The 27737-nt window shown below is 35.4% G+C and overlaps 2 protein-coding genes across 4 annotated transcripts in view; one reads left to right on the top strand and one right to left on the bottom strand.

Moving 5' to 3' along the window:
- The first annotated feature begins 566 nt into the window (after positions 1–566).
- On the top strand, positions 567–21041 carry HPGDS (hematopoietic prostaglandin D synthase). Its single transcript, XM_017542408.2, has 6 exons — positions 567–772; positions 7521–7662; positions 10350–10442; positions 11780–11889; positions 18093–18191; positions 20697–21041. The coding sequence occupies exons 2-6, from the start codon at positions 7530–7532 to the stop codon at positions 20859–20861; spliced, it is 600 nt and encodes a 199-aa protein (XP_017397897.1). The 5' UTR covers positions 567–772; positions 7521–7529; the 3' UTR covers positions 20862–21041.
- A 2627-nt stretch (positions 21042–23668) lies between these two features.
- SMARCAD1 (SWI/SNF-related, matrix-associated actin-dependent regulator of chromatin, subfamily a, containing DEAD/H box 1) overlaps positions 23669–27737 on the bottom strand; it is a 78595-nt gene continuing 74526 nt past the window's right edge. For 2 of the 3 annotated variants that reach the window (XM_017542402.2, XM_017542404.2), the window contains exon 24: positions 23669–25501. In XM_017542402.2, the coding sequence (XP_017397891.1) occupies positions 25440–25501 (62 nt within the window). In that variant the 3' untranslated portion in view covers positions 23669–25439. The remainder of the gene's footprint in view (positions 25502–27737) is intronic. The other variant, XM_017542407.2, reaches the window with a different exon arrangement.

The following is a 27737-nucleotide window of genomic DNA, read 5'->3' as shown; positions in this document are numbered from 1 at the left end:
AATTTCTCAAATGTCTAGGCATTTGTTATGAAATTGTAAAAGGATCACAAGTAAGATGAATTGGAAACTTCTACACCAGGTTTACTTTAAACACTTATGAGGGTAAATGATATATACCAGCAGCAATGCAAATTTACAGTCTTTGAAAAGATGTGAACTATAAATTAGGGTCATTCTATCATCAAATGTATATTAGTGCCCATGACATGCCTGGCACCCCTCTTAGTACTGAGGAGATAACAGTAAACAAGACAGTGAAGTGTCTGCCTTTACAGAGCTTAAGTTCCACTAGGGGAAACCAAAAACAAACAAATGAAATACATGACATTGTTAGACACTCCCTTGAAGGAACATACGGCAGGTACAGGAGAAACTGTTTCTAAAATAGGGAAGCAAGCCATGTTTGCATCTGCAAAGATGACTGAATTGCATTCAGGTTGTCGTATTCTCCAGGTGTCTATGGTGTGAAGCTAAAAATAAACGAACATGTAACAGTGGGCAGACATATGCATCTATAACTGTCACTTTACCTTTTATGCAAATGGGTTGGGTTATTTACACCCAGATATCCTGTGTAACCAGCAGTCTTTACAGGCTTGAATTGCCTGGCATGCATGTTTCATCTAAGAAAAGAAGGAAGAGCTTTAGATGGAAGGAAGTTGCCTGTCCTCTCATTGGCTTGTGATTATCACTTACTGGTCATATAAACCCAAGACACAGTCATATACCCAGGGATAGAGGACCCTACAGACTCCTAAAAGACACAACACAGGTAAGTAATATTATTGAACTCCACAGAGATTTGTGACTGAGGAACTCTTTTGTGAGCTATTTTCATGATTGTACTCACTCTGACCTTGTTTACCCAGAGTCTCTCTGTATATATGACTATGTAAAAATCCAATGGTCATTTTTAAGAGAAATATAGGTACAGAAGATTTAAAAAGATCTCTTCAAGTGGATTTTAACATAGAAAATATAATCAATGCTAGAGGAAAAATCCTGTCTTAATCAGGTTTGTGACTACTTCCAGAATTTTCCCAAGTGATTTTTCAATCACTTGAATTGATCGAGTAGAGAATTTTATCTCATGGCTCTTCACTTTCTTTCCTTTTCTTTAAAATTTAAGAATTTTACTTGTAATATTTTCTATTACTTTAAGCCACATTTTGTTGAAGCATCTCCATGTTTTGACAAGAATTGCATTCTATTGTAACCGGTTTTTTCTTGGGTGCCGGTGAGGCACGGCTAACCTGAGAGAATGCTGTGTGTTTGTGGCCTCTAACCTCTTAAAGAATAAACGATGGGACCACTGCAGGCGCTCTGTATGCTTGTGAAAGTAAATATTGGACCCAAGAAGTGTTGCAGAAAGATGATTTTATTTAGTTAGAGAAAAGAGAAGGAAAGGAGAAGAAGAGAAAGAATTCCACAAAGAGTGTGGAAGGGGATTCCAGAGGGGAAATCTGAAGGGGAAAGGGAGCTCCCACCATGTGGGAGGGGATTCCAGAGAGCTGGAAATCCGGCGTGGGTGAAGGAGCAGGGGGATTTACTCTGGGAGAAATTCCCACCTTCCCAAGTTTCTCTAGCCAATGAAAGGAGTTCCTTAGAACTTCTGCTGGAGTGATTGACTCTTAGTTTCTTCCCCCGCCTGCGAAATTCAAACATAAACCGTTGAATCTCCCTGATGGAGAGATGGGAGTGGGGCATGGCGCTGGCAAATTCTTGCCCTTAAAACTGCAGCCCCTCATAGACCCGGAAAGAGAACACACTCCCATATTCCCCCATCTGAACAGGAAAATTCAATTTATGTTGGAATAGGGGCATCGATCCTCTTTAACTACTTCCTGCTGAAATGGGTTGTATAAGGGGCCCTGCAGTTGGTGTTTCCTCCAGAGGGGAGCCTTTTAGGGGTGCAGGTTGATTTACAGATTTATGATAGCGCTCACGAGCCAAGGACATCTGGGGTTCCAGCAGCAGGATTAATTGTGACCTTGTGGTTTTATAAGAAGTGAGTATGACCAGGTGGTTAAAGATGAGAGGTTCAGAGTTATAAACGAGCCTGGGAGAGAAGAGAGCCAGGATTTTGAAGGTTTCTGGCCCTGTTTTTGATTGATTCCTGAGTTCTGTGTTTAAAATAACACTTAACTGGTTTACAAAAGAGTAGCATTTTTCCTAAAAAGAAACAGGTTCCCCTCCTTTCTGTTGTTAGCAGATTTAGGGCCCTTTTATTTTTTATTTTTTTAATCTATGGCAACTGAAGAGTCAAGCTGGTTTGCAGAGACAGATGCTTTTTGCGGAGAGAATTAGCAACCTTTCTTTGTTATTAATTAACTTTTGAGATAGCTTATAGTAACTGAATAGAAGTAGTAACTTTCCTAATACCAGCACCAAGTTTCCAGGGCAGGAAAGAAATACTGAGAAGGCCATGCCAGCTCCCAGGAGAAGACTGGCTTCCTGGACCTTCATGGCTAGCTTTACCTGGGGCTTTGTGAGGGTGATGGCTCGTGCTGGCACTTGTTCAAGGCATCCTTAGTCCTGCCATTGGGTTATTTGGTTAGATACCTCAGGCCCAGGGGACCTTGGTTCCCAGGGACAGTGTGCTTTCCAGTGATTCCCTTGGCACAGCAGGCACGGATGAGTTTATATATGTAAGTTTCTATCCAGGGTATTTATTAGTTATTTATTTATGTGTTCTTTGAAAAACCGTATAGGCTATTTTTCAAACAGAATTCTAAATGAGGTTTTTTAATCTATCTCCTGAATCAGCAACTTCACACGATTTACTTTGGGGTATAAGGAAGCCAGTGGTTAATTTTAGATGTAAAGATCTTCAAACACAATCAACTTTTTAACTTCATGCTTCTGTATCATTTCAGCAAACATGCAGTTTTCTCTACATAAGATTCCTAACACAGTGACAGTGGAGGGGTTCAGAAATAAAGCTAACAGGAAATAAGGGACCAGAATGATATTAGAGTTTTGCTAGGGTAGTCAAATCATAGCCAGATAACCTAGATGTTATTTCTGTGTACAATAGAAAGTTGAGGTCTAGTTATGCTTATTTTCCCTCTGTTGTCTCAGAACCATTTTAGTCTAGTTTCTTTATGTCCTCACTCTGTCATCTCTGTCCTCTTTGTGAGGTTCTGTTTTAACACTCTTAATGCACATCTGAACAAATATCACATTACAAAGCTCTTTATCTAAGTCTTGCTATCTGCTACATCAAGTCTTCCTCTTCTGTTCTCCTTTTTTGTTTGTCTTGGCTATTTTGGTCCTTCACATTTCCATTTGAAATCTAGGATCCAGTTTATCTGTAGAGTCTCTTGAATGATTTTCAATGATTTGCAGTCATTTTGATTGCAAATGGACGGCTCTGTTACTCTCTTCCTACGACCCATAAATGTCATTTATTATTGTCTTTCATTATTGAATTAGCTCGACTGTCCAGCATTATGCTGAATAGCAGATGTTACAGTGGGATTCTTGTTATTCCTGACATTAAAGAAAATGCTTTTATTGGTTCACCATTATGTATGATGTTTGCTGTAAGTTTTTAGTAGAGACTCTTTATAGTGTTAAGGAAGTATTCTATTACTAGTTTGTTAAGAGGTTTTTAATTTTGTTGATTTTTCATTTTGCTAAGAGTTTTGATCACAAATGAGTGATAATGTTATAAATACTTTTAAAAAGCATCTAGTGTCTATTGAGTTATAGTATATTTGATGATAATTTTTTTTTTTTTTTTTTTTTTTTTTTTTTTTTTTTTGGGAGACAGGGTCTTACTCTGTTGCCCAGGCTGGAGTGCAGTGATGCAGTCTTGGCTCACTGCAACCTCTGTTTCCCAGGCTCAAGCAATTCTTGTGCCTTAGCCACCTTAGCAGCTGGAATTATAGTTGTACACCACCACACTGAGCTAATTTTTATATATTTTTATGTAGAGACTAGGTTTCACCATATTAGCCAGGCTGGTCTCAAACTCCTGACCTCAAGTGATCTGCCCGCCTCAGCCTCCCAAAGTGCTGGGATTACAGATGTGAGCCACTGCACCCAGGCTCATTTTTCTCTTTTCATGTAGTTTATTATACAAATGGATGTCCTGATGTAACATCTTCCATTCCAGAGATAAACAGAAAACATAATTATACAAATAACTACAGGAATGTCATGTACAAAGTACAGCTTCTTTAATGAGTTACAACTATTGAAAGAATATTTTAAAAGGAAAGATAAACATTTGTTAGCTGCTCATGGACCTCTGCCAAATCTTAGACTTCAAGATATTTTTTGCAGAGAAATATAGATAACTACCAACCTATGCTGAAAATTTTAAAATCTCTTCTTTACTTGAGTGGAAGACAATATAAAATAGCATGATTTTGTAAATTAACAACAAAAAGCAATCACTTTGTTTTCATGAAGAATTCAGCAGGTGTACACTGGTATTTACATGGTATTTGACTGAATGAGAAAAGGTTGTATGTTTAACTTTTAATGCTGATGACTGTTTTTTGTTTTGTTTTGTTTTGTTTTGACACAGAGTCTCACTGTGTCACCCAGGCTGGAGTGCAATGGCGTGGTCTCAGCTCACTCCAACCTCTGATTCCCTGTTTCAAGTGATTCTCCTGCCTCAGCCTTCTGAGTATCTGGGATTACAGATGCCTGCCACCATGCCCAGAAAATTTTCATATTTTTAATAAAGATGGGTTTCCACCATGTTGGCCAGGCTGGTCTCAAATTCCTAACCTCATGATTGCCTGCCTCAGCCTCCCAAAGTGCTGGGATTACAGGCATTAGCCACTACTCCTGGTGTAATGCTGATAACTTTCAATGTTATAGGAAGAAAATATAATTTCTTCATGCTGTGGAAACATTGACTATGCCAATAAAATCAATTAAAAGTTTTATATAAAATGATTTTCAGATAGAAACTGCAGGTCAGGCACAGTGGCTCACGCCTGTAATCCCAGCACTTTGGGAGATCAAGGCAAGTGGATCACCTGAGGTTGGGAGCTCAAGACCAGTCTGACCAACATAGTGAAACTCCATCACTACCAGAAATAGAAAAATTAGCCAGGCATGATGGTGCATGCCTGTAATCCCAACTACCTGGGAGCCTGAGGCAGGAGAATTGCTTGAATCCAGGAGGCAGAGGTTGCAGTGAGCCCAGATTGTGTCACTGCACTCCAGACTGAGGGACAGAGTGAGACTATGTCTCCACAAAACAAAACAAAAGAAAACAAACAAATCACCAAATAGAAACTGCAACTGATAATCACACTACTCTGTAGGCTTTTAGAAATTGTTTTGATATTTAAAACAAATAGGTCCAGGAATTATATAACAATTATGCTTTTCATTTCCTGGATAATAATAATCTCATAACTTTTTAATTTACTATTTTGGTGCTCTTAGACCTTTTCTACTATTTATTTCTAAGCTCAACATTTCTAAATAACCTGGAAAACAGTTTCATTCTTCTGATGGGCACTTCATTTAGTCTCACAAATTTGAACTCCTTTATATGTACGTTTCTCCCTGAAAAAAAATTGTGGCTGTAAATCATGGAATTCTTATTAGTTGACGCTAGTCAATTCTTCTGTCTTCCAAGGACATTTCCCACCTATCTATACATGTGGTGAGTGCTACATCTCAGTTGGGTGGGGATTGAACTGGCTGATGCAAACTGGGCAGGAATGATTGGCAGTAGCTCTCTCACTTTAGCAAGGAGTACCAGCTTCACTCCACAACACCTGGACACAGAAGCCAGGGCCTGAAAAATTGGTTTTGCTAGGAATTACTATCACTGTCACTTCCTGAACCTTGGAGGTTCCAGATAGGCAACCAGTTATTTCCAGGTCATCCTCTTCCCACTAGACTCCAGGAATATATAAACTTGAAGTCAAGGCTTGGCAACCTAGACTTTTATGATTTGCATTTGACCTTTTATGTGATGTGATTTTTTTTTTTTTTTTTGAGATGGAGTCTTGCTCTGTTGCCCAGGCTGGAGTGCAGTGGTGCTATCTCGACTCACTGTAACCTCCACCTCTGGGGTTCAAGAGATTCTTCTACCTCAGCCTCCCTAGTAGCTGGGATTACAGGTGCATACCACCATGCCTGGCTAATTTTTGAATTTTCAGTAGAGATGGAGTTTCATCATGTTGGCCAGGCTGGCCTCGAACTCCTGGCTTCAGGCGATCCACCTGTCTCAGCCTCCCAAAGTGCTGGGATTACAGGCATGAGCCACTCCGCCTAGCCTGTGATGTGATTTTTGATGGAACTTTGTTTTGAGGCTGGAGCCCAACTTTCCTTTTTATCTAATTAGTATTCTATTAATATTCTTTGAAAACTTTCTTAGCAGAGAATAAACTATTTAAACGCACTACTTTAAGTAAATAATTGTTATTATATGCTTTTATTTATTTAGTTACCATAATTATAATTTATCTTCAGTGTGTTGTATTCATAGTGTTTATTTTTGACTACAGAATAAGATCAAAGTTATTATTACTAACACTAATGATTATGTTTGCCATTGTGCTATGTACCTTATATGCATTACCTCATTAACTTACAAATCCATGTTAACATTGCTATTTATAAAAAGTGGTCTTTGAAATTCAGGAAGGTTGTAACTGGCCAAAGCCCAAATTCAAAGAATTGAATTTCACATGAAAACATTTCTTTCTCAGCTGTTTGATCTTACAAAATTAAAACGTATTCCACTACAAGTGCTTAAAGTCATTAACCATTTATAAACAATGAAAATGAAAAGATACAAATCACTTAAAGGCCCTAAGATTATAATGACCGAATTGACCAGTATTGGTAAACATTTTGAAATGTAAGAGTAGTTGGCTTTGTTCCTCCACAGAGGGAATGAAGGAAGATTGTCCCATCCCTGCAGGGGTCTCAAGCCAGGGTGTGTTTCGTGGTGCAAGTAACCCAGTAAAACCCAGCAGCATGGAGGCAGTCAGAGGGAACCAGAGAGCAATGTTGCCCTAGTCCTTGGATGCCTAGAGGGAAAGCCACAGGTGAGGAAAGAGAGGCAATGACAGGTTGGCATGGCACTCACATTCCTCTTGCATGTGCCTAGCACTTGGCTGTCCTTACCCAGATGTCCTCGCTGAGCTGTGTCACCAGAGCAAACAAAACAGGCAAAATATCAAATATTACACATTACCAGTGACATTAAAGTGGGAAGTTTTCTTGCTCCATATGCTAAATGTTGGTGTGTAGATACCCTCTTAATCTGAATATTTTTATAAACAAGGTTTAAATTTAGTTATTTCACTGTAATGTTCTAACTAGTACTGAGAGAGAGACAGAGAGAGAGAGAGAGATGATCTTATTTCTCATATGTAATTAGATAGTGATTTATAATTTCGGTTTTGAAATATCCTCTAATGTCTCCAGTTATCTCAAGAGATACCATGAAGTTTTCCAAAAAAATCCTCAAGAAAAATATTGAGACATCTCTCTAGAGGGCTCTTAGAATAATCCCTCCCTTTTTCTGTTTCCAGAATCGCACCATGCCAAACTACAAACTCACTTATTTTAATATGAGGGGAAGAGCAGAAATTATTCGTTACATATTTGCTTATTTGGACATAGAGTATGAAGACCACAGAATAGAACAAGCTGACTGGCCTGAAATCAAATCAAGTAAGTAGCACAAATAATAAATGTAGGAAAAATATGCTTTCAAAACCTTTTGGTTTTCCTCCAGGAAATGAAAACAAATCAAGGTTTCGAAGCTCATGTAGCTTTAAATTGAGAAGCAGCATTTCAGACAAATTAAATAAATGCTGTGTGATCAAGCAAATTTCCTATTAGAGGTGAAAACACAAACCTTATAGAAAGAGAATATAAAGATAAACCAGTATAAAGCTATGTCAGACGAGATGAAAGAAACATGAGACATTTTTTTTTCTATTTTGTTGTTGGGATAGCTGAAGTGCACAGAGTTTAGGTAACTTTTCCAGTTTCATGACCATAGCAAGTAGAGCTGAGTTTCAAACCCAGGTGAATTTAATTCCAAGCCCAAGCTATTTGCACTAGATTATGCCAAAACAACACTACTATGATAATTGGCATATTATCAATGAATGGCCACATGCCTTTGGAAGCAAGAGTTCCTTAAAAGTCATTGCCCTTATAGCCATTCTTTTTCTAAGCAGAGACCTCTTCTCTGGTGAGATAGTGTATCTTATTTCTCATTCTCATGATACTTAACCATTAATACCCAAATGTTGCTTCTGATATCAGAATTTGCACATGGGATTTTAAGATGGTGAACATATAATAGGTGAACATTACTTTTATCCACTAATTAATTAGACCAAGATGGATAGAAAGGTGCAGATATTACATGTAACAAATTTTGCCTGTTAGCTTTTAAACAGAAGTTCACTGAGTGCCTCATTCCCTATTCTACCTCCACTTTTCATTGTTACTGAAAATGGAATTTCTGTCTTTTCTTAATATATCCATAGATTTTCAGAGTTGAATCTTAAAGTTCATGATGGTTAGGATAGAGTTTCAAATGCTTTAATAGACAAAGACACAATGTAAAAATTGTCTTAAAAAGGATAGAAATTTCATTTACACAAAACCCCAGATGGGTATCATGATGTCCTATAAAGTTGTCAAATATTAGGTTTCCTGTTGATCTGCCACCGTCAGTGTCTTATTTATACAGTGTGACATAGCTCACTCTCCTTCCACACTGTAGCTCAGGGAAAGTGTGAAAGAGGGAGGGGACACACCCCTTCCTTTTAACAGCATAATTAGAAAGTTGCATACGTCACTTGATAAGAATTTAGTCCATATTACTACACATATTACTACAAGGGAAACTTATTACTACAAGAGAAAGTGAGAAATGTTGATTTAAGTGTGGATAATCATTTGCATAGCTAAAAATCCAGGGTTTTATTACTCTAAGAAGAAAGGAAAGAATAGGTACTAAGAAGCAGTTTCTATTACAAATGCTGTTTGGTCTCATCTGGTGTCCAGTTTAGCAGTGCTCTCTAGTGCTCAAAACCTGCTATGACACTCCCTCTCCTAGAACCTAGAAAACCAGTCAACACATTCCATCTTTGGATACTTTTATTAAAATGTTCTCCTGGACAAACCTGGTAGATTGCACACGAGTCCACATTTTCTCTCTTTAAAACATTTTTTCTCTCCTTTGATAATATTGAAGTACTTTACAAAAGGGCCGAAGTCCATAAAGACAAAGAAATAAAACTTGAATGTAGATACAGTAGCAAGACATTCTGGAAACTAAAAAGCAGGCCAAAGAATGGTAAGGTGACTTAGGAGGCCCAGCGCTCAAACATAAAACTTGGGGAGGAGAAGGTAAGCTAAATCACCAGAGATACAGAAAAAGGCTCATGAATTTGTAGTTGCAGATAACTCTTAAAGTTGAGCTGACAGAGGATTCACTGGAAAAATGCTGATGAAGAATTTTTCTTGATCCCTTTGTCAGACTCGTGAGGGGGTGCCCTGTTTACATGGCCCACTGCATTCAGTCCCTTGTGGGAGGGAGCACATGAGCGAGTGAGGGGGGGATCCAGCCAACCACTTTGGTGCTGGCAGGAGCAAACTCTGTGTGGGCCCTGCAGTGGCAACCAGGCAGGGGTGCCTGCAACCCCTGAAGCCCCAGAGGGCTCATTACAATGCTCCCAATAAATTTTTAAAAATTAAAATCATATCAAGTATTTTCTCAGACTGCAATGGAATAAAACTGAAAATCAAAAAAAGCTTTGGAAACTATACAAATATATGGAAACTAAACAACATGCTCCTAAATGATCAATGGGTCAATGAAGAAATTAAGAAATACAAAAATTTCTGGATTATTATATTGTGTGCATGTATCAAAATATAACATGTACCCCATAATATGTGCAATTACTATGTATGTTTTTAAAGGGCTATGGCTAAATTCCTCACCATAACTCAATATGTAAATCAAACTCTTCATAATCCCCAGTATACGATTTTTAATAATCCGTGATTGAGGTGACAAAAAATAATAAACCTTTAAAAGAACATTTTTAATAGTAAGCATATAAAATACAGTACAGTATATGGTGTCACTGTAAACCTGGGTTTAAGAACCAATTCTGTCACTAACTTTAAATCAGGTTTCCTAACAACTTAAAAAAACGTATAAAATGTAAATATTCCACTACAGATTGTTGAGTGTTCCTTTAAAAATAAATATTTAAGTATTTCATGATTTCATAAAATCATGCTTTGTTTTCATACTTATCAGTAAAAATGGAAGTATCATAACTTCTGGTTTTGTTATGAAGTTGACTTTTTGCTCATTTTATTTTAAGCTCTCCCATTTGGAAAAATCCCCATTTTGGAAGTTGATGGACTTACCCTTCACCAGAGCCTAGCAATAGCAAGATATTTGATCAAAAACACAGGTAACATGTTTATTGTGCTTAAGATTTTTGATAACTGAAACAAACACATGATATATATTCAATATTCATTAAATGACTTTAGCATACCATATCACAGTACAAATAAGACTGGAAGTAAATAATAGAGAAAAGTATAAATATGCCACCTGTATCAGTTTAACTTTCCGTGAGTTCCCTAGACAATTAGACTATTTATTTTATATTGCCTCCTGCTTTTCCTGTCTTATATCTGTTTGCCCTTTAAGCCCTTTTTGAAGTTTAGCTGAGAAACTGCACAGGTATGTTTCATTCCAAACTTTTGCTGGTATGCATATTATAAGTTATCAGAGAAAATTACTTAGCAGAAAATACATATGGCATATGGAGGTTGAAATTCTTAGACTATTAAAATTATATACTCAGTAATGTCCTTCATCCTAATCATGCTGAAAAAAATAGAAAGGGAGTTCCGTTGCTTCCACTCAGTGCCATCTGAGGAAGCTTGAAGGGGCTAGTTGGCTTCTGGATTACCGCATTAGTGCCTGCCCCATGATATTTGAAGAGAAACAATAGAAACCATTCCTGTTTTTGCCTGACACACTTTCTCCCATCCTACTCAATCATTTTCTTTTGATTTGAACATCTTTGTTGAGGTATAGTTTACATACAATTCATCCACAGAATTGCTTCTACACAGAAGCATTTTAAATTGGCACCATTAAGAAAACTTTTAGGAAGATCAATGATTTATTTGCAAAAATAATGATTAACAAATGAGACAAAAGAACAAAAATCCTGTGTTATTTAAAACTTTTAGTATCCAGTTAGAAAACAAATGCTCCTGACCAAAACTGTCTGCAAAAATAAAAATAATTCTTTATATAAGATAAATTATAATGCAGTTACAGATTATTTATTGTAGTATTGCTTGTATTAATAAAAGACTGGAAGCAAACCTAATCAGTTAAGGCTAAATATATTGTGGCACACCTACCTCAAGAAATTCCATGTAGCTACAAAAAAAAAAAAAAAAAAAAAGCAAGTACACTCTTTGGGTACTTGTAAGAAAGATCTGTAAGGGATATGGGGTGAAGAAGCATATCTAGTGGGATATGTATTTTTATTTGCTTGTATTTTCATAAAGAAAATGGAAGAATACATAAGGAACTAATTAAAGTGGCTACTAGTAAGGTAGGTAGGTAAGGGAGCAAAATGCGGTGGATGGAAGCTAGTCTTCACTGGATATTGTTTTATACTCTTGAATTTTCAACCATATGAATATAGTATCTGTTAAAAACAAACTTTTTAATATAGTAAATTGAATTAAACATATCGATGGGCCCCTCTCTATTCCTTAGATTTGGCTGGAAAAACAGAAATGGAACAATGTCAAGTTGATGCTATTGTGGACACACTGGACGATTTTATGTCATGTTTTCCTTGGGCAGAGAAAAAGCAAGATGTGAAAGTAATGTAACCCATTTGCTATTCCTAGTATTAATCATGTACCACCTGCCAGACATTGTTAGGTGCCTTAGAAAGTTCCTTCTTATCAAAACAATATGTATAGTTTTAAAATATCAAATTATTATTTTAAAAGCTTAAAATAAAGTACAGCAATTCACTATTGTGCCCCTTCATATTAACTCCTCCTCAAATGCAACCCTTTTAAAAATTTGTTTAGCAGTTTCTTTAGGATTTACACATCTCCGCTACAGGATATGTAAATATGACTTCCTCTGATTGTAGATGGTTTCTAAAGACTTATGAAACCTGAAAACATGATTAGTATGCTATGCAAATAATACACATATGTACCTGAAACACAAATTTTGTGTTTAGATTTAGGTCCCATCCCCAATATATCTCATTATGTGTATGCAAATATTCCAAAATCTGAAAAAATCTGGAATTGAAGACAATTCTGTTCCCAAGCATGTTGGATAAGGGATCTCAATCTATAATGACATTTTTTTCCCTTACATAGTCATCCTCTCTGTCTCCTTTTCACCAAGCTCCTGATATAGTGATGTTAACATTTTTTGGTTAAATGAATATTCTGTGATTAGTATGCTATGCAAATAATATACAGAACTGTGCACTGTAGCAGGTTTTTATAATATGTCCTTTCTTATCTTCCTCAAAATTAGTAATTCCTTTGTTTCTTTTTATTGCTGACTTCCCACAGTATCCAATAGACTGCCAATATGATTTTCACAAAGTCAATGTAGTTTCAGTTCATCTGTTATTTCCAATATTTCTTGGAGTGCTCTGTCTAGGAGATCTCCATTCTTTGCGGAGTTCTCTAGGTTTTCTGCACAGTCATCATTGGAATTCCCTTTGCTGTCATTACAGTGATACCATTCTATGGAGTTGGAGTCCTGTTTCCTGGATGCTGTCTTCTTTCTTTGTTTACTCCATTGTTTATTTGGGGCATAATCCTCTAGTATTCCAAAAGTTAAAGTGAAGGTTTGACAACAGCAGATATGATTATGACAGATGGCATGAATATGTCTATCTTGTGAGTCACACTGCTTCACTCTGGTATGGTTGTCCTACATACTTTGGTCACATTTTTCATCCTGAGATCTTTATTATTATCCTGGATAGTTTTTTGTTTGTTTGTTTTAAGCTTTTCCTGGGTTCATTCTCCTCTTTTCTTTCCTTGTTTTTGTGGAACAATCCTCCAAGAGCTTATTGGTCATAGGAAATAAAAGTTTGGTGCCTTATTTGTTTAAAGATGTTTTTATTTTATTCTCAAATTTGTTTTATAGTTTGGCTGGGTATAGAATTCTGTTGAAAGTAATTTTTCATTATTTGAAAGACGTTATCTATAATATTTTAGCTGTTGAGAAGTTTGAATCCAATTAAATTACTGACCTTGTATGTGACCTATTTTTTTTCCACTCAGATTATAAAACATGTGCCCTTAGAGTTCTAAAATTTTGCAATGACAAGTCTTGGTATGATCTTGTTTTCATCCATTGTGCTACTTCCTTGGTGAGTCCATTCAATCTGGGACCCACGTCCTTTAGTTCAAGGAAATTGCCTTTAATTCTTTCATTGATTTCTTCCACTTTATTTTGTTCCATTATATTAGAATTCCACTAATTCAGATGTTGGCTCTTCTCCTATATCTCATCTCTTTGCTTTTCTGCATTACTTTTAGAAAGTATTTCTCAACTTCATTCATCAATCCTTGAGTTCTAAGTTTCTGATATTGTGCTTCTAAATTTATAAAAATTCTGAGGCTGTTTTCTGCTAAGAATAGGAAAGGAACAGTTATCTAGCAATATGAAATGAAGAACATCCCATGCTAAAACTGCTTCTTTAATAGTTTTCCACCAATCCTCATTTTATCCCCTCCCAAACCTCCTTAACCCCAACCGTAGACATATCCTGTCATTTCCTGAGTCATTTAAGGATTTCGTGTTGTTGATGGGATTGGTTCTTGGCTTTTCCTTTGCAGGTGCCATTCACCCATCTGCTTGCCAGCTTCAAATTTTGTTTGCTCTCCTCTCCTCTCTTTCCACTTCTTTGTGGATTCTGTCTTTTTAAAAACACTCATCACTGTGGTTTGGGGATAAAAGCAAAATGATGTATATATGTCAAATCATTGATCTTTATGCAGAATTCTAAATAGATGTCTTCTGCTTTTAATTACAGCCTCTAGTGGTTTCCTTTAGGACATTCATCACAATCTCTATTTTAAAATGTATTTACTTGTTTGTTGCTTGTCTCCTCAAGCTGGATGCATCAGGAGGGTAGGAATCATATCTGTATTATTCAACTGATCCCTACCGCTATCACAGTGTCTTTTACATAGTAGGCATTACAGAGTTGTTGAATAAGTGATCAGAATCACACTCATCAAACTTACACCATGTGCCTGTGCTACTCTTGGCTCTTTGGATGTGTTATCTCAGTCAGCCCTCCTTCTCCTCCCTCAAGATAAGTGCTTTTTATTGTCATATTCACTTTCCAGATGAAGACAGTGAGAAACAGAGCAGTTAGAGTTGCCCAAAGTCAAACAAATGACAGAATTGTGATCTGAGCCCAGACAGCCAAATTTAGAACCTATAGCTTCATCACCTAGGTATACAATTGCTTAACTTAATAACTAATTTAAACATCCCTTTAGAATAAAACTGTTATCCTAATTTCCCAAGTAAGAAAACAGTTTCATGTAAACAACTTGCCAAAAATTGTTCAGCTATAAGTGATGCACAAGGAATTCAAATCATCACAGACTCAAAACGCCTGATTCTTAACCAGTGGGTATACTACCACAGTGCAAGCAGCTATTCAAAACAGCTGTGCATGACTATTTATGCATAAAACTAAAGCCTATAGCCAAAAGCCACAGCACAAATAGCAGGCACTCTTCTCAATTTACTTGAGCACATATTTAAGTACATATTACCTACTTAGTATTTACTGTAAATACTATTTAACTAGCACCTTCTGATTTGAATAGAGACATCTGGACACAAAAGTATTTACATTTACTGACTTCATGATACAAATGTAAGGTGTGTAGGGTGTGTGCACACACACATGCACATATATTTGCCTATCCAGGAAAGAGTAAAGTTCAGCTTTGATGACAGAAATACAACTTTTTGACATAAATACATTTGGGCTCTGGAGTCAAACTGTCAGGCTTGAATCCTGATTCCCTTCTTACTAGCTGTCACTTTACCTATTTATAGTTCAAACTGTTTGTGAAGTAGGGATATAAGTCTCTACTTTGAAGTATTTTGGCAGGATTAAATGGTAGCATATGTGCCTATCACTAGGTAGGAAGTGTTAAATAACTATTAACTATTATAACTAATAGTGTTATATACTTTGGTGTTAATCGTCTTTACTATTTGTCAGACATGGCATCTGTATTTTACATATTATTATAAATGTAGAAACAGATAATCTTCAATTTAGAAAAAAGTATCTAAAGATTTTTGTTCCATGTACCAAAGGCCCCCCTAATGTGCAGCCTATCAATTTATCAGTTTGCTCTTCTCTACTTTCTGTTTTCTACCTTTCTGTGGCTGAGGCTCCATAACAGAGGCCACCTACCAGAGGAAAATATTCTTCAAACATTTATGATAAGAGTAACACTCTACCTTTGTATTACAGTAACAAAACTCTTATATAAATTACCTGCTTCAAAAAACAATTTCAAAGGACATAGCCATCCAAGTTCATGAATAAATCATACAAAGGCAGGATACATTGCAGAAACATTGCTGATAGCTAGAGAATATCTAATTAACAAACAGGACTAGGCTAATAATATAATGAAAAATGCACCATTCTGTATTTCATTTCTTAGACTGTTTGTAGTGGACTGCATTGCTGCCACCTTATGGTCAGGTGAAAATTTCAAAGGCAGAATATTGATGCACTTCAGATGGATAGTGAATATACTCTTGTCATATATGCTTCAAAAATCTATCAGAGTATTTATTGCTAAAAAACTCCATTTCCAATTAAAAAAAGAATTAAAAGTAAAACACGTCTTTGGATATTGGTCACCACGACAATCCTTATCATTAGTGTTACTTTGGTTATGTATCTGTGTTTCCATTTCCTCATCTAAAGAACAGGATGGGGAAGAAGAATGAGAGGGCCTGAGGACATTCTGATGTCCTGGTTCCAACACAAAATAATTTTGGTAATGCGTATGTAAAAATGCTTTGGAGAAATACACAAATCTCCCTAAAAGTCGTTTGTTAGAATATCATAGCAACAAATTCTCAGGGTGAAAAAACCCTCCTTTATAACTCTTCAAAAAGGGAGGCAAAAAATTTCTGAATTCATCAAGTATAGGAGCAGCTGTCTAGAATTGATCAAGAAATGTATTTTTAATAACATATCTGGAAAAAAAGAGATGTAATAAATTTTATCTTCTTTACATTGTTTTAGTTGACTGTTCTTTAAAATGAATCAAATACAAATTACACTGTTTATTAATTTACATTTCATTAGACTGAAATAATTCACCAAAATTATAAAGAGAACTGGGGCTCAAGGAGAAATCAGTAGCACAGATATAATAGTTTTATTTGAGTCAGCATATATACACATATCAGTGTACCTGAAGCTGTGGAAATGTACATTAGAAGAACAGAATTTCCCAGGAGTGCACACAGGAATTTTTGGAAAGTTTTCCCACAGTCAAATTAGCCATTACCTTTCTGACCGATCCTGACTGAGCTGAGCAGACCTGTGGCAAGTACCACATGGTTCTGGACTCACTGCCCTTCATCAGGATTACAAATTCTGTGTAAGCAGCAGAAAGACTCAAATCTAATGTTTTCTTCAACTATGAACATATTAACCACAGAACACTTTATAAAACAGGGGAAAGAACATAAAGTCACAATAATGACAAGCTTTATAAGCTTCAGTTTTTAGATCTGGCAAACACATGTAAGTACAGGTTGAGTATCCGTTATCTGAAATTCTTGGGACCAGATGTATTTAAGACTTGGGGTTTTCTTCAAATTTTGGAACATTTGCATTTTACTTACTGGTTGAGCATGCCAAATCTGGAGAGCCAAAATCTGAAATGTTCCCCTGAATATTTTATTTTGAGCATCATGCCAGTACCCAAAAAGTTTGGATTCTGGAGCATTTTGGATTTTTGGACTAGGGATGCTCAGCCTGTATGTAAAGATGACTTTGCAAATTGTACTCTATAAATATAAGGCATTATGTTGTGTATATATTATCTAGTTAAGACATAATCATAACAGCAAGTAAATCAACAAATTGGTGACGTATCCACTATCTGACTTATCTTAATAAAGGTTGGATTTCATTATAGGTCATGTATATGCATTAATAAATGACATATACATTTTATGAGTGTAGCTTATATTTCATAACCAAGACTCAAACAGGCAGAATTCCTATATATAAACAAGTATCTCTTATCAAGAAAGAGGCCTTGAGTAAATTATTTGGTCTTCAGAGCTTCAAGTAGAAAAATGACAATTAAAAAAAATGGGTGTTTTATATATATATATTCCTAAGGATGTTAATTTTAAAAAACAATATTCGTTTATATATCAAGAGGGGATAACCGGATGAAGCATTTTGTAGATGATACTCAGGGTTGACAAATCCGATACTAAGGCACAATGGTAGTCCAAGGAGAATATACATAAGGGCCCAAGATCATCATGATTCATTACATCGATTAAACCCAATAGTGAAATGAAGAACTGCCAAACTAGAAGAATCCAGGCTTATGAAACAAAATAAATTTCTTTACCTTCCGTTATATTATTTAGCTTTAAAAGAGCTAGGTTAAGAAAAAGGGAAATTTTAGAAATCTAAGAAAACAATCATTTTGCTTTAGTTAAAAAAAAAATTTAGGAAAAAATAAGGTTTTGTGAGTAAAATATTTAGTCATTATACACAAACCGTAAGAACTGGTGACAAAACTATTTTTTAAATCCATGAGCAATAAAGAGATGACTAACATCTATAATCAGACCTAAATCTCCGTGTCATAAATCTGAATTAAAAAAATCTAGCTATTTCTCTTTCTTCTTGAATTCATGTGGGAGAATAAAGATGGAGAAATCTACTTCCTCCTCAGATCATATTACTTACTTTGCTTCTCATTATTCTTAATGTGATATTTTCTCCCTCTCCCAGGAGCAGAGGTTCAATGAGTTGCTCACATATACTGCGCCTCATCTTATGCAAGATTTGGACACATATTTAGAGGGAAAAGAGTGGCTTATTGGTAACTCTGTGAGTATATTTTATATCTTTAAAAATTCAAAAAATAAAAGGAAAAACCAAAAAGCATATAAAAACGTATTGAAAAAAGCTACCTATAAGAAGAGAATAGAGTTTACAGCAAGAACAAAGGTTAAACTTCTTTAAATAAACCTTTTAAACAATAGATTTGACTTTGGAACCATAAAATATTTTATATAATTACTTATTAGCAGCAGCAGTTTAAAAAGCTATGCTAAAAAATCAAAGTGAAGTAAATGAACCTAACTGTGCAAAAGAGACACATAAAGAACACACAAAATACATATGTACTCTATTAGAGAAGAACTATTTCAAGAAATATCATTTGTAAAACCCACTAATTTGATTATACATCTAAGGTATTCTCTTAGAACAACAAAAAATTACATATTACTTTCAGTAATCATATTGTTGGTGATACGAGGTACTATTGGTATTTTTTTTCTGATATTATTATACTTATATTGTGAGTACAAAAATAAATTGTGTTTATGTCATTGAGAACCAGGATCTTCAGTATGGGAGAAAGGAGATGGAGATGTAAGGTGAGCAAAGTCAAGTAAATATCCTATTCCTGAACCTGAACTATAGCTAACAGTATAAACTCATACGTATTTTGTATCAGGATAAATGAGAAGGCATTTTGTATCTCAATTGATTGGAAAAAGTTTCTCTTTATAAAAGCATTCCAGTTAATAGATAAGACAGACTGAAATAAACTATCACCACTTTCCAACCCCAGAAAAATTGGCACAGGCTCGGACCGTCAATAATCACAAAAAAGTGAGACAACCGAGATACTATGGGTACACTACCACCTATGAGTCGTCTTGCTAAAAAATCAAATCTGATTTACAAGTTGTGGTAGGTGGTGGTCCCTGCCTTCAGGGAGACTGCATTCTGGGAGGTGAGACTGCTTTTTTGTAGCCCACTGACACTGACTGCTATCTGCCCTGTTCAGCCCTTCTGGGTGATAAACAGAAGTAAACTTGTTACATCTTTATTCTCAACTTTCAACCTCTTCACACATCCCTTTATTTCTTCTGACTGGCTCCCCTCATGGCCTTTCCTAAAGTGCTTCTCTCCTGCCCTATTTACTGAATAATTTCTAAGACTTTATTTTTTTGTTTTCTATTAAAATTCCTTTGTAAACGATGTTCTGATCTCATCTCTGAGCACTCTCTCCCTTCTTCACAGTGCTCCAAACACACTGGTGTGTGTGTTCCTCACACCTAACTCACACTCCCACCTAAGGGACTTTACATTCTTCCCTATACCTGGAACGTTTAATCCCCAGGTCGCTCACTGCAGGTCTTAATCCTTTTTTACATTCAAGCCTTGGCTTATGTGTCACCTCTTAAAAGTCTTCCCTGACGATGCCATAGTCCATCACATGACTTCACTTTTTTTTTCATTACTCCCATCAGTTTGCATATTTGACTGATTTTCCCTTCTAAAATAACAGCTGCATCAGAGCAGGGGCTTGCATCCTAACTTGCTCTCCAGCACCTAGACCAGGGCATGGCACACAGTAGGTGCTTGATAAATATTTGAATAAATTCTGGATTTATTCTGAATCTTCTAGCCAATAGCTTCTCTTGGCTGACAGATATTTAATAAGTTCCTGAAACACTGGCAATCAGCTTTATCAAATTCTATACAAAAAGATAAAGAGTATTTAACCTTCACTCTGATAATCATATGGAGCCAAAGTAACAGCATACACATTGGCTTCTAGTCACAAAGGTAAAAACATCCAACTGTACAATGGTAGGACCAGGCTGTCATCATCAATCCAGTGGCCAATCTTGGTATACCTCTAATGGTCAGACACTCATATATTTCTTTTGATGTGATACAATATAATGTATTTTAGCCACAAATAATTTCACTTGAAACTATATACCCTCTAGGAAATAACTTGCACCTCTTCCTTTATACTATGTAGGATAAAGGAACAAGGTAAGTAAGATGAAATTCAAAGATCCTGAAGATAGGACATTCTGTAGGACTAGTGTGAAATCTTCAATAATTTGGTGACGTGAAAAAAAAAGATACTGTTTTGAAGAGCTAATGGACATAACCAGATGAAATGCACAGACCTGGAATAGATCCTGCTTTGTCCTGTGAAGGACATTTTTAGAACAGATGGAAAAATACATATTGGTTATTAGATAAGGAAAATGTATTGTCACAAAGAGGTAGAGACTGGACAAGTTTACAAGAATATGTACCATTAAGCGCTCATGTTAGTAAAATGACATCTATCTATCGGCATAGAAAAATATCTTATACATGAAAATGTTTAACAGTAGTAACCTGAGTGTTGGAGTAAGTTATCAGTAATTTTCTGAATTTTTGTCATATACATATTCTGCTTTTGTAATAACAAAAGATTGTTTTGGATCTTTTAGATTAAGAAACTAATTTTAACCTTGGAATACTGATACAGCTATACTTTGTGTTCAAATGAAAAGTCTGTTTCCTTTAAACTAGGTAACTTGGGCAGATTTCTACTGGGAGATTTGCAGTACCACACTTTTGGTCTATAAGCCCGACCTGTTGGACATCCATCCAAGGCTGGTGTCTTTACGGAAGAAAGTCCAAGCCATTCCTGCCATCGCTAACTGGATAAAACGAAGACCCCAAACCAAACTCTAGCTGATCCATGCTGTCTTCAAATTTGTTTTCTTGAGTTGCATCTCTCCCATCAGATAAGACAGCCACATCTGCTTGCTAGATAATCCACGTGCCCCCTCGCCTGCTTCACCAAGATTTTCACTTTAGCCATATTGATTTTAAAAAAGGAAAACAAAAACAGAAAACCATCTTGCTTCACTATCTTTTTCTTTGAGAATAGCTTCACAGCATTTACAATTGAGGAAATATAGTATATAATACAGGCAGACCTTTTCTTGCACAGGTTCTAACATGAACAAACTGCAGTCATGATGGTTTAGCAACACCATTCTTCCCCTCCTCCCAAAATGGTTTGAACTTCAGCTACCACAATTACCTGCAATTGCATCAAATACAAACTGCTAGTAGCTCTCCAGTCCACATATCCCTATGTAAATAACCTATGTACATCATGACCAATAACCAGTCACTTGTTTCAAAGACTGCCAGTGGTCACTGCACATCTGTTATTCTTGCATAGACAGCAAAGTGTGTATTGCTATTGCCTGCTTGTCGCCCAGTGATAAATCCCTTTGACATTTTACAAAAATGAATAATCAAAAGAGTGAACTCCCCAACAAAGATTAAATTGCAGCAAAGGAACAAAAACTTTTAATGCTGGAATGAAATTCAAACTGAACATACAGTTAAAGAGAAAAGAGTTGACTGGGAATCTGACATAGCTACAGTTCAAGAGGCTCTAGATATGCAGCCAGAGGAACTTATGAACTTACTGACATGACTAATGTTGTGACAAGAAAAATACAGATATCCCAGAGGTCAAGAGAATGAGAAGACAAGCCACAGACTGGGGAAAAAATGCTTGTAAAACATGTATCCAATAAAAGATTGTTATCCAAAACTATACAAAGAACTCGTAAAACTCAACAAGACAACAAACAAGCTGATCAAAAAATGGGCAGAAGACCTCAACAGATACCTCAACAAAGATACAGTAGCAATAAGCTTATGAAGAAGTACCCAACAAAACGTCATTAGTGAATTGCCAATTAAAACAAGATACCACTATATGACTATCATAATGGCAAAAATCCAAAACAGCAGACACCACCAAATGCTGACGAGGATGTGGAGCAAGGGGAACTCTTATTTGTTGATGAGAATATAAATGGTACAGCCACTTTGGAAGACAGTGACAGTTTCTTACAAAGCTAAACATCCAGCAACTGCCCTCCTTTACATTCATCTCAAAGGACCTGAAAACATGTCCACATAAAAACCTGTCCACAGATGTTTACAGCCGCTTTATTCACAGCTGAGAAGTCAAAAACGAGAGGACGACGTGGGGGAAAAAGAAAGAAAAGGAAAAGAAAAGCCCAGATAGGTATAATATTATTTAAGGTATTTGTTTCCTCTCAATGTTTTATGAAATTGAAAAAAATGTTATTAAATACTTTAGGCTAGGCGCAATGGCTCATGCCTGTAATCCCAGCACTTTAGAGGCCGAGACGCATGGATCACTTGAGGTCAGGAGTTTGAGACCAATGTGGCCAACATGGTGAAACCCCATCTGTACAAAAATAAGCTGGGCATCATGACGGGCGCCTATAATCCAGCTACTCAGGAGGCTGAGACAGAAGAATCACTTGAACCCAAGAGGCGAAGGTTGCAGTGAGCCAAGATTGTGCCACTGCACTCCTGCCTGGGTGACAGAGGGACTCTGTCTCAAACAACAACAACAAAACAATAAATATAAATTATTAAAGATTACACATAAAAACAAAGTGAGTTTTCCAAGTACCTTGATTCTTTGGATCAAATTTTCTTGTTATTAGTGACTGTAAGTAAATTATAATAGGTTGCATGTGAATCTCATTATAAAGCCCTCCAACATGTAATCCAGGCGATCTAAAGTATTACCTTTAACAACCAAAAAATGCAAATAATGCTCTAGATAATGAAGGTAGTTAACTTTTCTTCACTCTTCTACATAAATTTTCCCCACATCAAGCTTTAATGAAGAAATAAAGAAGTAAATGCTTACACAAAATTATCCAATGCTTATACAAAATTATGAAAATTCAAAATAAGATAATCAGTCCTACATATTTAAACAAGTCATAATTCAAGTATAGAGTACCATGGCAAGTTTCATAAGGAAATATTTAGCATTATCATAACCTTTAGGTCATCTTTTTGCACTTAAGGACAACACATTCCATTATTCTATTGTGTATCCAAATTAAATTTCTCCTTGCTGCTATACAAAGAGAAGGTGGTTAAGCGAGAGTAAAGTCACACAGAAAGTACATTGAATATTGAATTTATAATTTTAAAAATACATTTTTTGGGAAGAGTTAAAAGAATGAATTCCTTAAATTTATGGACTGTGTCACACATAAGGTCATGCAAATGGAAACCAAATCTCATAGCCCCATCTCTCCACTACGCAATAATACCAACTGTTAGGAACAGTAATGTTTCAAAATAAGTATCTATTGGCATAAAGTTACAAATTGGAGTCCCAGTTATAAAAATGCATAAGGCATGTCTTCTTTGTGTAGCTTGCATTTAAAAAATGCTTCAGTTGGTCAAGATATTACTCCAACTGTTGCTTCATTTGCTCTGTAGTAATAATGGGTTATAATATTTACTGACATCAGTCCAATGAAGAAACCAATGAGAATACATCCTAAGTAGTAAGCTGCAATCTACTGACAAACAGGCAATATTAAGCACATAAGATAATCCCATTTGTGCCCAATATTATATATTTTTAAGGGTAAGAGGAGGGTTAGAAACTATTAAAAAGGGTGTGAAGATACAACTTATGATCACAAATATTTTTATTAAGCCCAAGACATAATAGCGCATTACAGGAAGAACCCAACTACATTTCATTAGAGATAAAATTATGGATATAACAATAACAACAATAACAACAACAACAAAAGAAACAGCCTATCACTGAAAATACATTATTACAGAAAAGTTATGAGAAATCCATTGTGAGATTTTAAAAGGTAATATTCCTAACAATTTGACTAAGTGATTTGGGTATGGTGATGTACAAGGAGGTAGTATTAACGCATGAAGGCTCCTTTTAACTTTGCAATGGTAAAATATATTCAGTCTGTTCAATATACCATCAAGACTGGGGTTAAGCCATGAGTTCTCAGAGTCTTTAATATCTAAATAACCACTGTAAGCGTTTTATTTGCTTTCCAAATCCAGAGGGTCATATTACCTAACATCTTAGCAAGTTAGTATGCTTTGAAAAGTATGATTTCCAAAAATTAACAAATCTTTGATTTATAAATAAGTTTATTTATAATGATATTTACATAATAAAAACAAAACACATGGAACTCACAAGTTATACAAAGAAACTGATGTATAATAAAAACAGCAATATAGACTGACAGGCAGAAATTTAAAGAAAGATTTAATAAAGAGTTAAATATCAAATAGACAACTTCACTTCTAAATTTCACTTTGTCACTCACACTGAATTGGAATTGAACAATGGCTCTCTCTTCAAGCGGTCCTGTACTGGAAATTCTGGAAACTGGTAAAATATATTTTGATTAAGAGTTTCAAGTTAATGACCTATTTCCATGCAGTACCTAATGCTGCCTTTAGATGAAGTCACATTCAATCTGCTTTGAAGTGAGATAGCTTTAAGTAATCTGTTCTGCCAGGCTAGAAAAATGTCACCAACATTCTGCTGATGCATGGAGATGTGGCAGTAATAAACTACTATTTAGAGAGGAAGAGAATTGGAGCAGAAGTGACTGGGCAACAGTTTCAAGAGAAGCAAAAGCCAGGAGAGGGAAATCAATGAAAACATGCACAAGTTTAGGCAGAGTAATATGCACAATTAGTGCAGTTGGAAAATGAACGGAAGGAATTAATCCATGGAGCAAGGTAAGGGCTTCTTTAGTTACTATTCACTGGAAAACAACTTAGTGCCTAGCCAAACAAATTTGTTTCAGCAGAAGTACTTGAGAGGACCTGGGGGATGTTAGTATATGGAATGCCACCTTTAAATTCAGGTTGAGTTCTTGCTGACATTGGTGAACATCTGCTTCAAATAGCAATAAAATGAAAGCTATATAATCTATACAGCTGCATTCTTTAACATAATAAAAAAGAACTTCAAATGAGACAAGCAAAAACAAGACATAAGCATTGTCAAATAAGGCACATGTAAAAATCTACACACATTATCCAGTGAAAGACAATATATATATATTTGGAGGTAGAAATAATTACAAAAATACTGACATTTCTAAAGCATTAGCATATTTGTTACAAACAATCACCAACTAATCCCCATTCAGAAAACTGCTTTGTAAAATGATTATTCAACATCTTCAGGACTACATATTTGTGGCTTTTTTTTTTTTTTTAAATTTCACGTGTGAGTATTTGGAGAATTCAGTTAGTGGCAAAAAGTTGTCCATACTATGAGAAATGTAATATGGAAATTATAAAAAGTTATAAATGTTCATAAACCCCATGGTCATCATAATGTAAATGTCCTTGAGTGCACCAAGTTGATATTTCCTCATCAATTGAGAGCTCACAATTCTTATTTCACAGGCCCATTGATGTTTTTAGTAATGTGGCTATATCTGCTGGCATACTCCCTTCATCACCTGTAGATCAGAAAGTAGCATTAAAAGCATTATAAAAATGTTTTCTTTTATAAGACATATTGTCTCAATTTTTTTTTCCTTGGTGAATTCTTACTCATCTTTCAAGGGCTAGGTTGCTTCAGGGTGACCACTGTTAAAAACCTTTCATAAACTTTACTTAAATTAGGGCAATTTCCTCTCTGTTCTTGTTCATATTGCCAACATAGAAATCTAAGGTTATGTTTCCAATTTTATAAAGCTATATAAAAGATACATGATATACACTGGATCATATCTAAGTCATATAGCCCATGGTACTTCCCACATTTGCTAAATCACATAAAAAACATTCACGTAACAAACGGAGTAAAGAAAACAAAGACAACAAATGCAAACCTAAACCAATCTAAAACTTATTTAATCTAAACTCTTATTTTTTGATCTAAAACTTATTTAATCTAAACTCTTATTTTTTGATCTAAAGATACAATCACTTAGACCCAAACTGTATACATATAACATTCTGAGCACAGCATACCAGCAAATGATTAAATTAGCCACTTTAAATTACCTTGTTTATCCAAACTTTGCCCTATATTTTAATTAAACCCCAGTATTTATAAGCACTTACAAGAATTATGAGATTTTCTAAGACCCCTTGTATCACAGTGGCAGATAATCTAGCCATCCCTGATTAATTAAATTCAGCACTCAGAATATTTTGAGATGAGCTGATTTATTAATTTACTAGTTACAACAGCACAGCTGGCAATTCACAAATATTTGCTGATCTGTGATAGATCTGTAGCTATGAATAATTTTACAAATTAGATGTGGCTGAAATGTAGCAAAACTAACCACTTTTCTCTTTCTCCCCCTCTCACAAATATACAACTCAGTTACAATCTAAAATTATGAGTACTTTTATCCACTCTTCTTTTCTCTGTAAAACAAAACAAAACAAAAAAAAACACATATATCCACAGGAACACAATATGTGCATCAACTCTTAGGGAGTTCACTGACATCTTTGTTTCCAAGCTCATCCATACACTTGAAAATAGCCCATGAAATCCAAATTGACCCTTTATAAATTACTAAATGAACTGATACCATGTTAGGAAGAATAGAGGGAGCAGAGGAAAGAAAGAAAAGAATAATGAGATCCTTTTAAACTTAAAAGATACTAAAGATAGAATACAATAAAATGCAGTGTGTCAACTTTGAACCCTGGTGTTTTAACAAAAGCTATAAAAGACGTTACAGGGACAAATGAGAAAAATCTTGATATGAACAATATATTATAATATCTGAAAAATCACTGTTTATTTTCTTAGATGCTATAATGGTACTGTACCAACTTAGAGGAATTATGCTGTGATACTGAAAATAAATTGCCATGTTTACAGTTGACTTTATTATAGGTCAATGGGAAAAAAGTAGAAAAAACAAACACGGCAAATATCACAACTGTTAAATCACTGCATTTTTCATTCATACCATACTTTCAACAATTAAAAAAAATATGTATATATATACACACACATAAACATATTTATAGAGATGGAGTCTTGCTATATTGCGCAGGCTAGTTTTGCACTCCTGGGCTCAAATGATCCTCCTTCCTGTCTCCCCAAATAAGCACTGTAAGCATGAACCACATGCCCAGCCACTGCTTTCATTTTTGTATGACTATTTCTGTAATAAAAAAATTCAAAGAGTATGTAGTCATGATTGTGGTAACATATATATTTTTTAAAGTTCAAAAAGGTAAAAAAATGTTAATACAATTAATCACATTAAGGGAGTTTAATGAAAAAAATCCAAAACAATCTTTATTTTAAAGCAGTGGTTCTCTGATTTTAGCTTTATCAGAATCACCTGGACAACTTGTTAAACTGAGTATTATCAGGTCCTATCACCAGAGTTTTTGACCAAGTAGGTATAGAATGGGGCTTGGGAATTTGCATTTCAAATTGCCAATTTCTTAGGAGATGCTGTTCCTGCTGTTGGTACTTTGATAATCACTAAAGCAAGCTCTAGAAACACAAGAATCTGATACACATATTTGAGAGGCATCATGGTCTTTACCTTTACAGTTTTATGTAAGAGGGGGCAAATAGATTGTTAACAAAAAGCTATACATACTTAATTACAAATATACTTTTTGTTTATAGAAGAAAAGGACTACATTGTGAGAGATGAAAAGAAGGGCATAGATGTCATCAGTTCAGTGTCAAAATTACCTAAACGAAAC

This window comes from Cebus imitator, unplaced genomic scaffold (genome assembly GCF_001604975.1).
Source record: "Cebus imitator isolate Cc_AM_T3 unplaced genomic scaffold, Cebus_imitator-1.0 Scaffold144, whole genome shotgun sequence".
In the NCBI taxonomy this organism is placed as follows: Eukaryota; Metazoa; Chordata; class Mammalia; order Primates; family Cebidae; genus Cebus; species Cebus imitator.
Note: the sequence above shows the minus strand (reverse complement) of the source record. Positions and strands in the feature narration are given on the sequence as shown.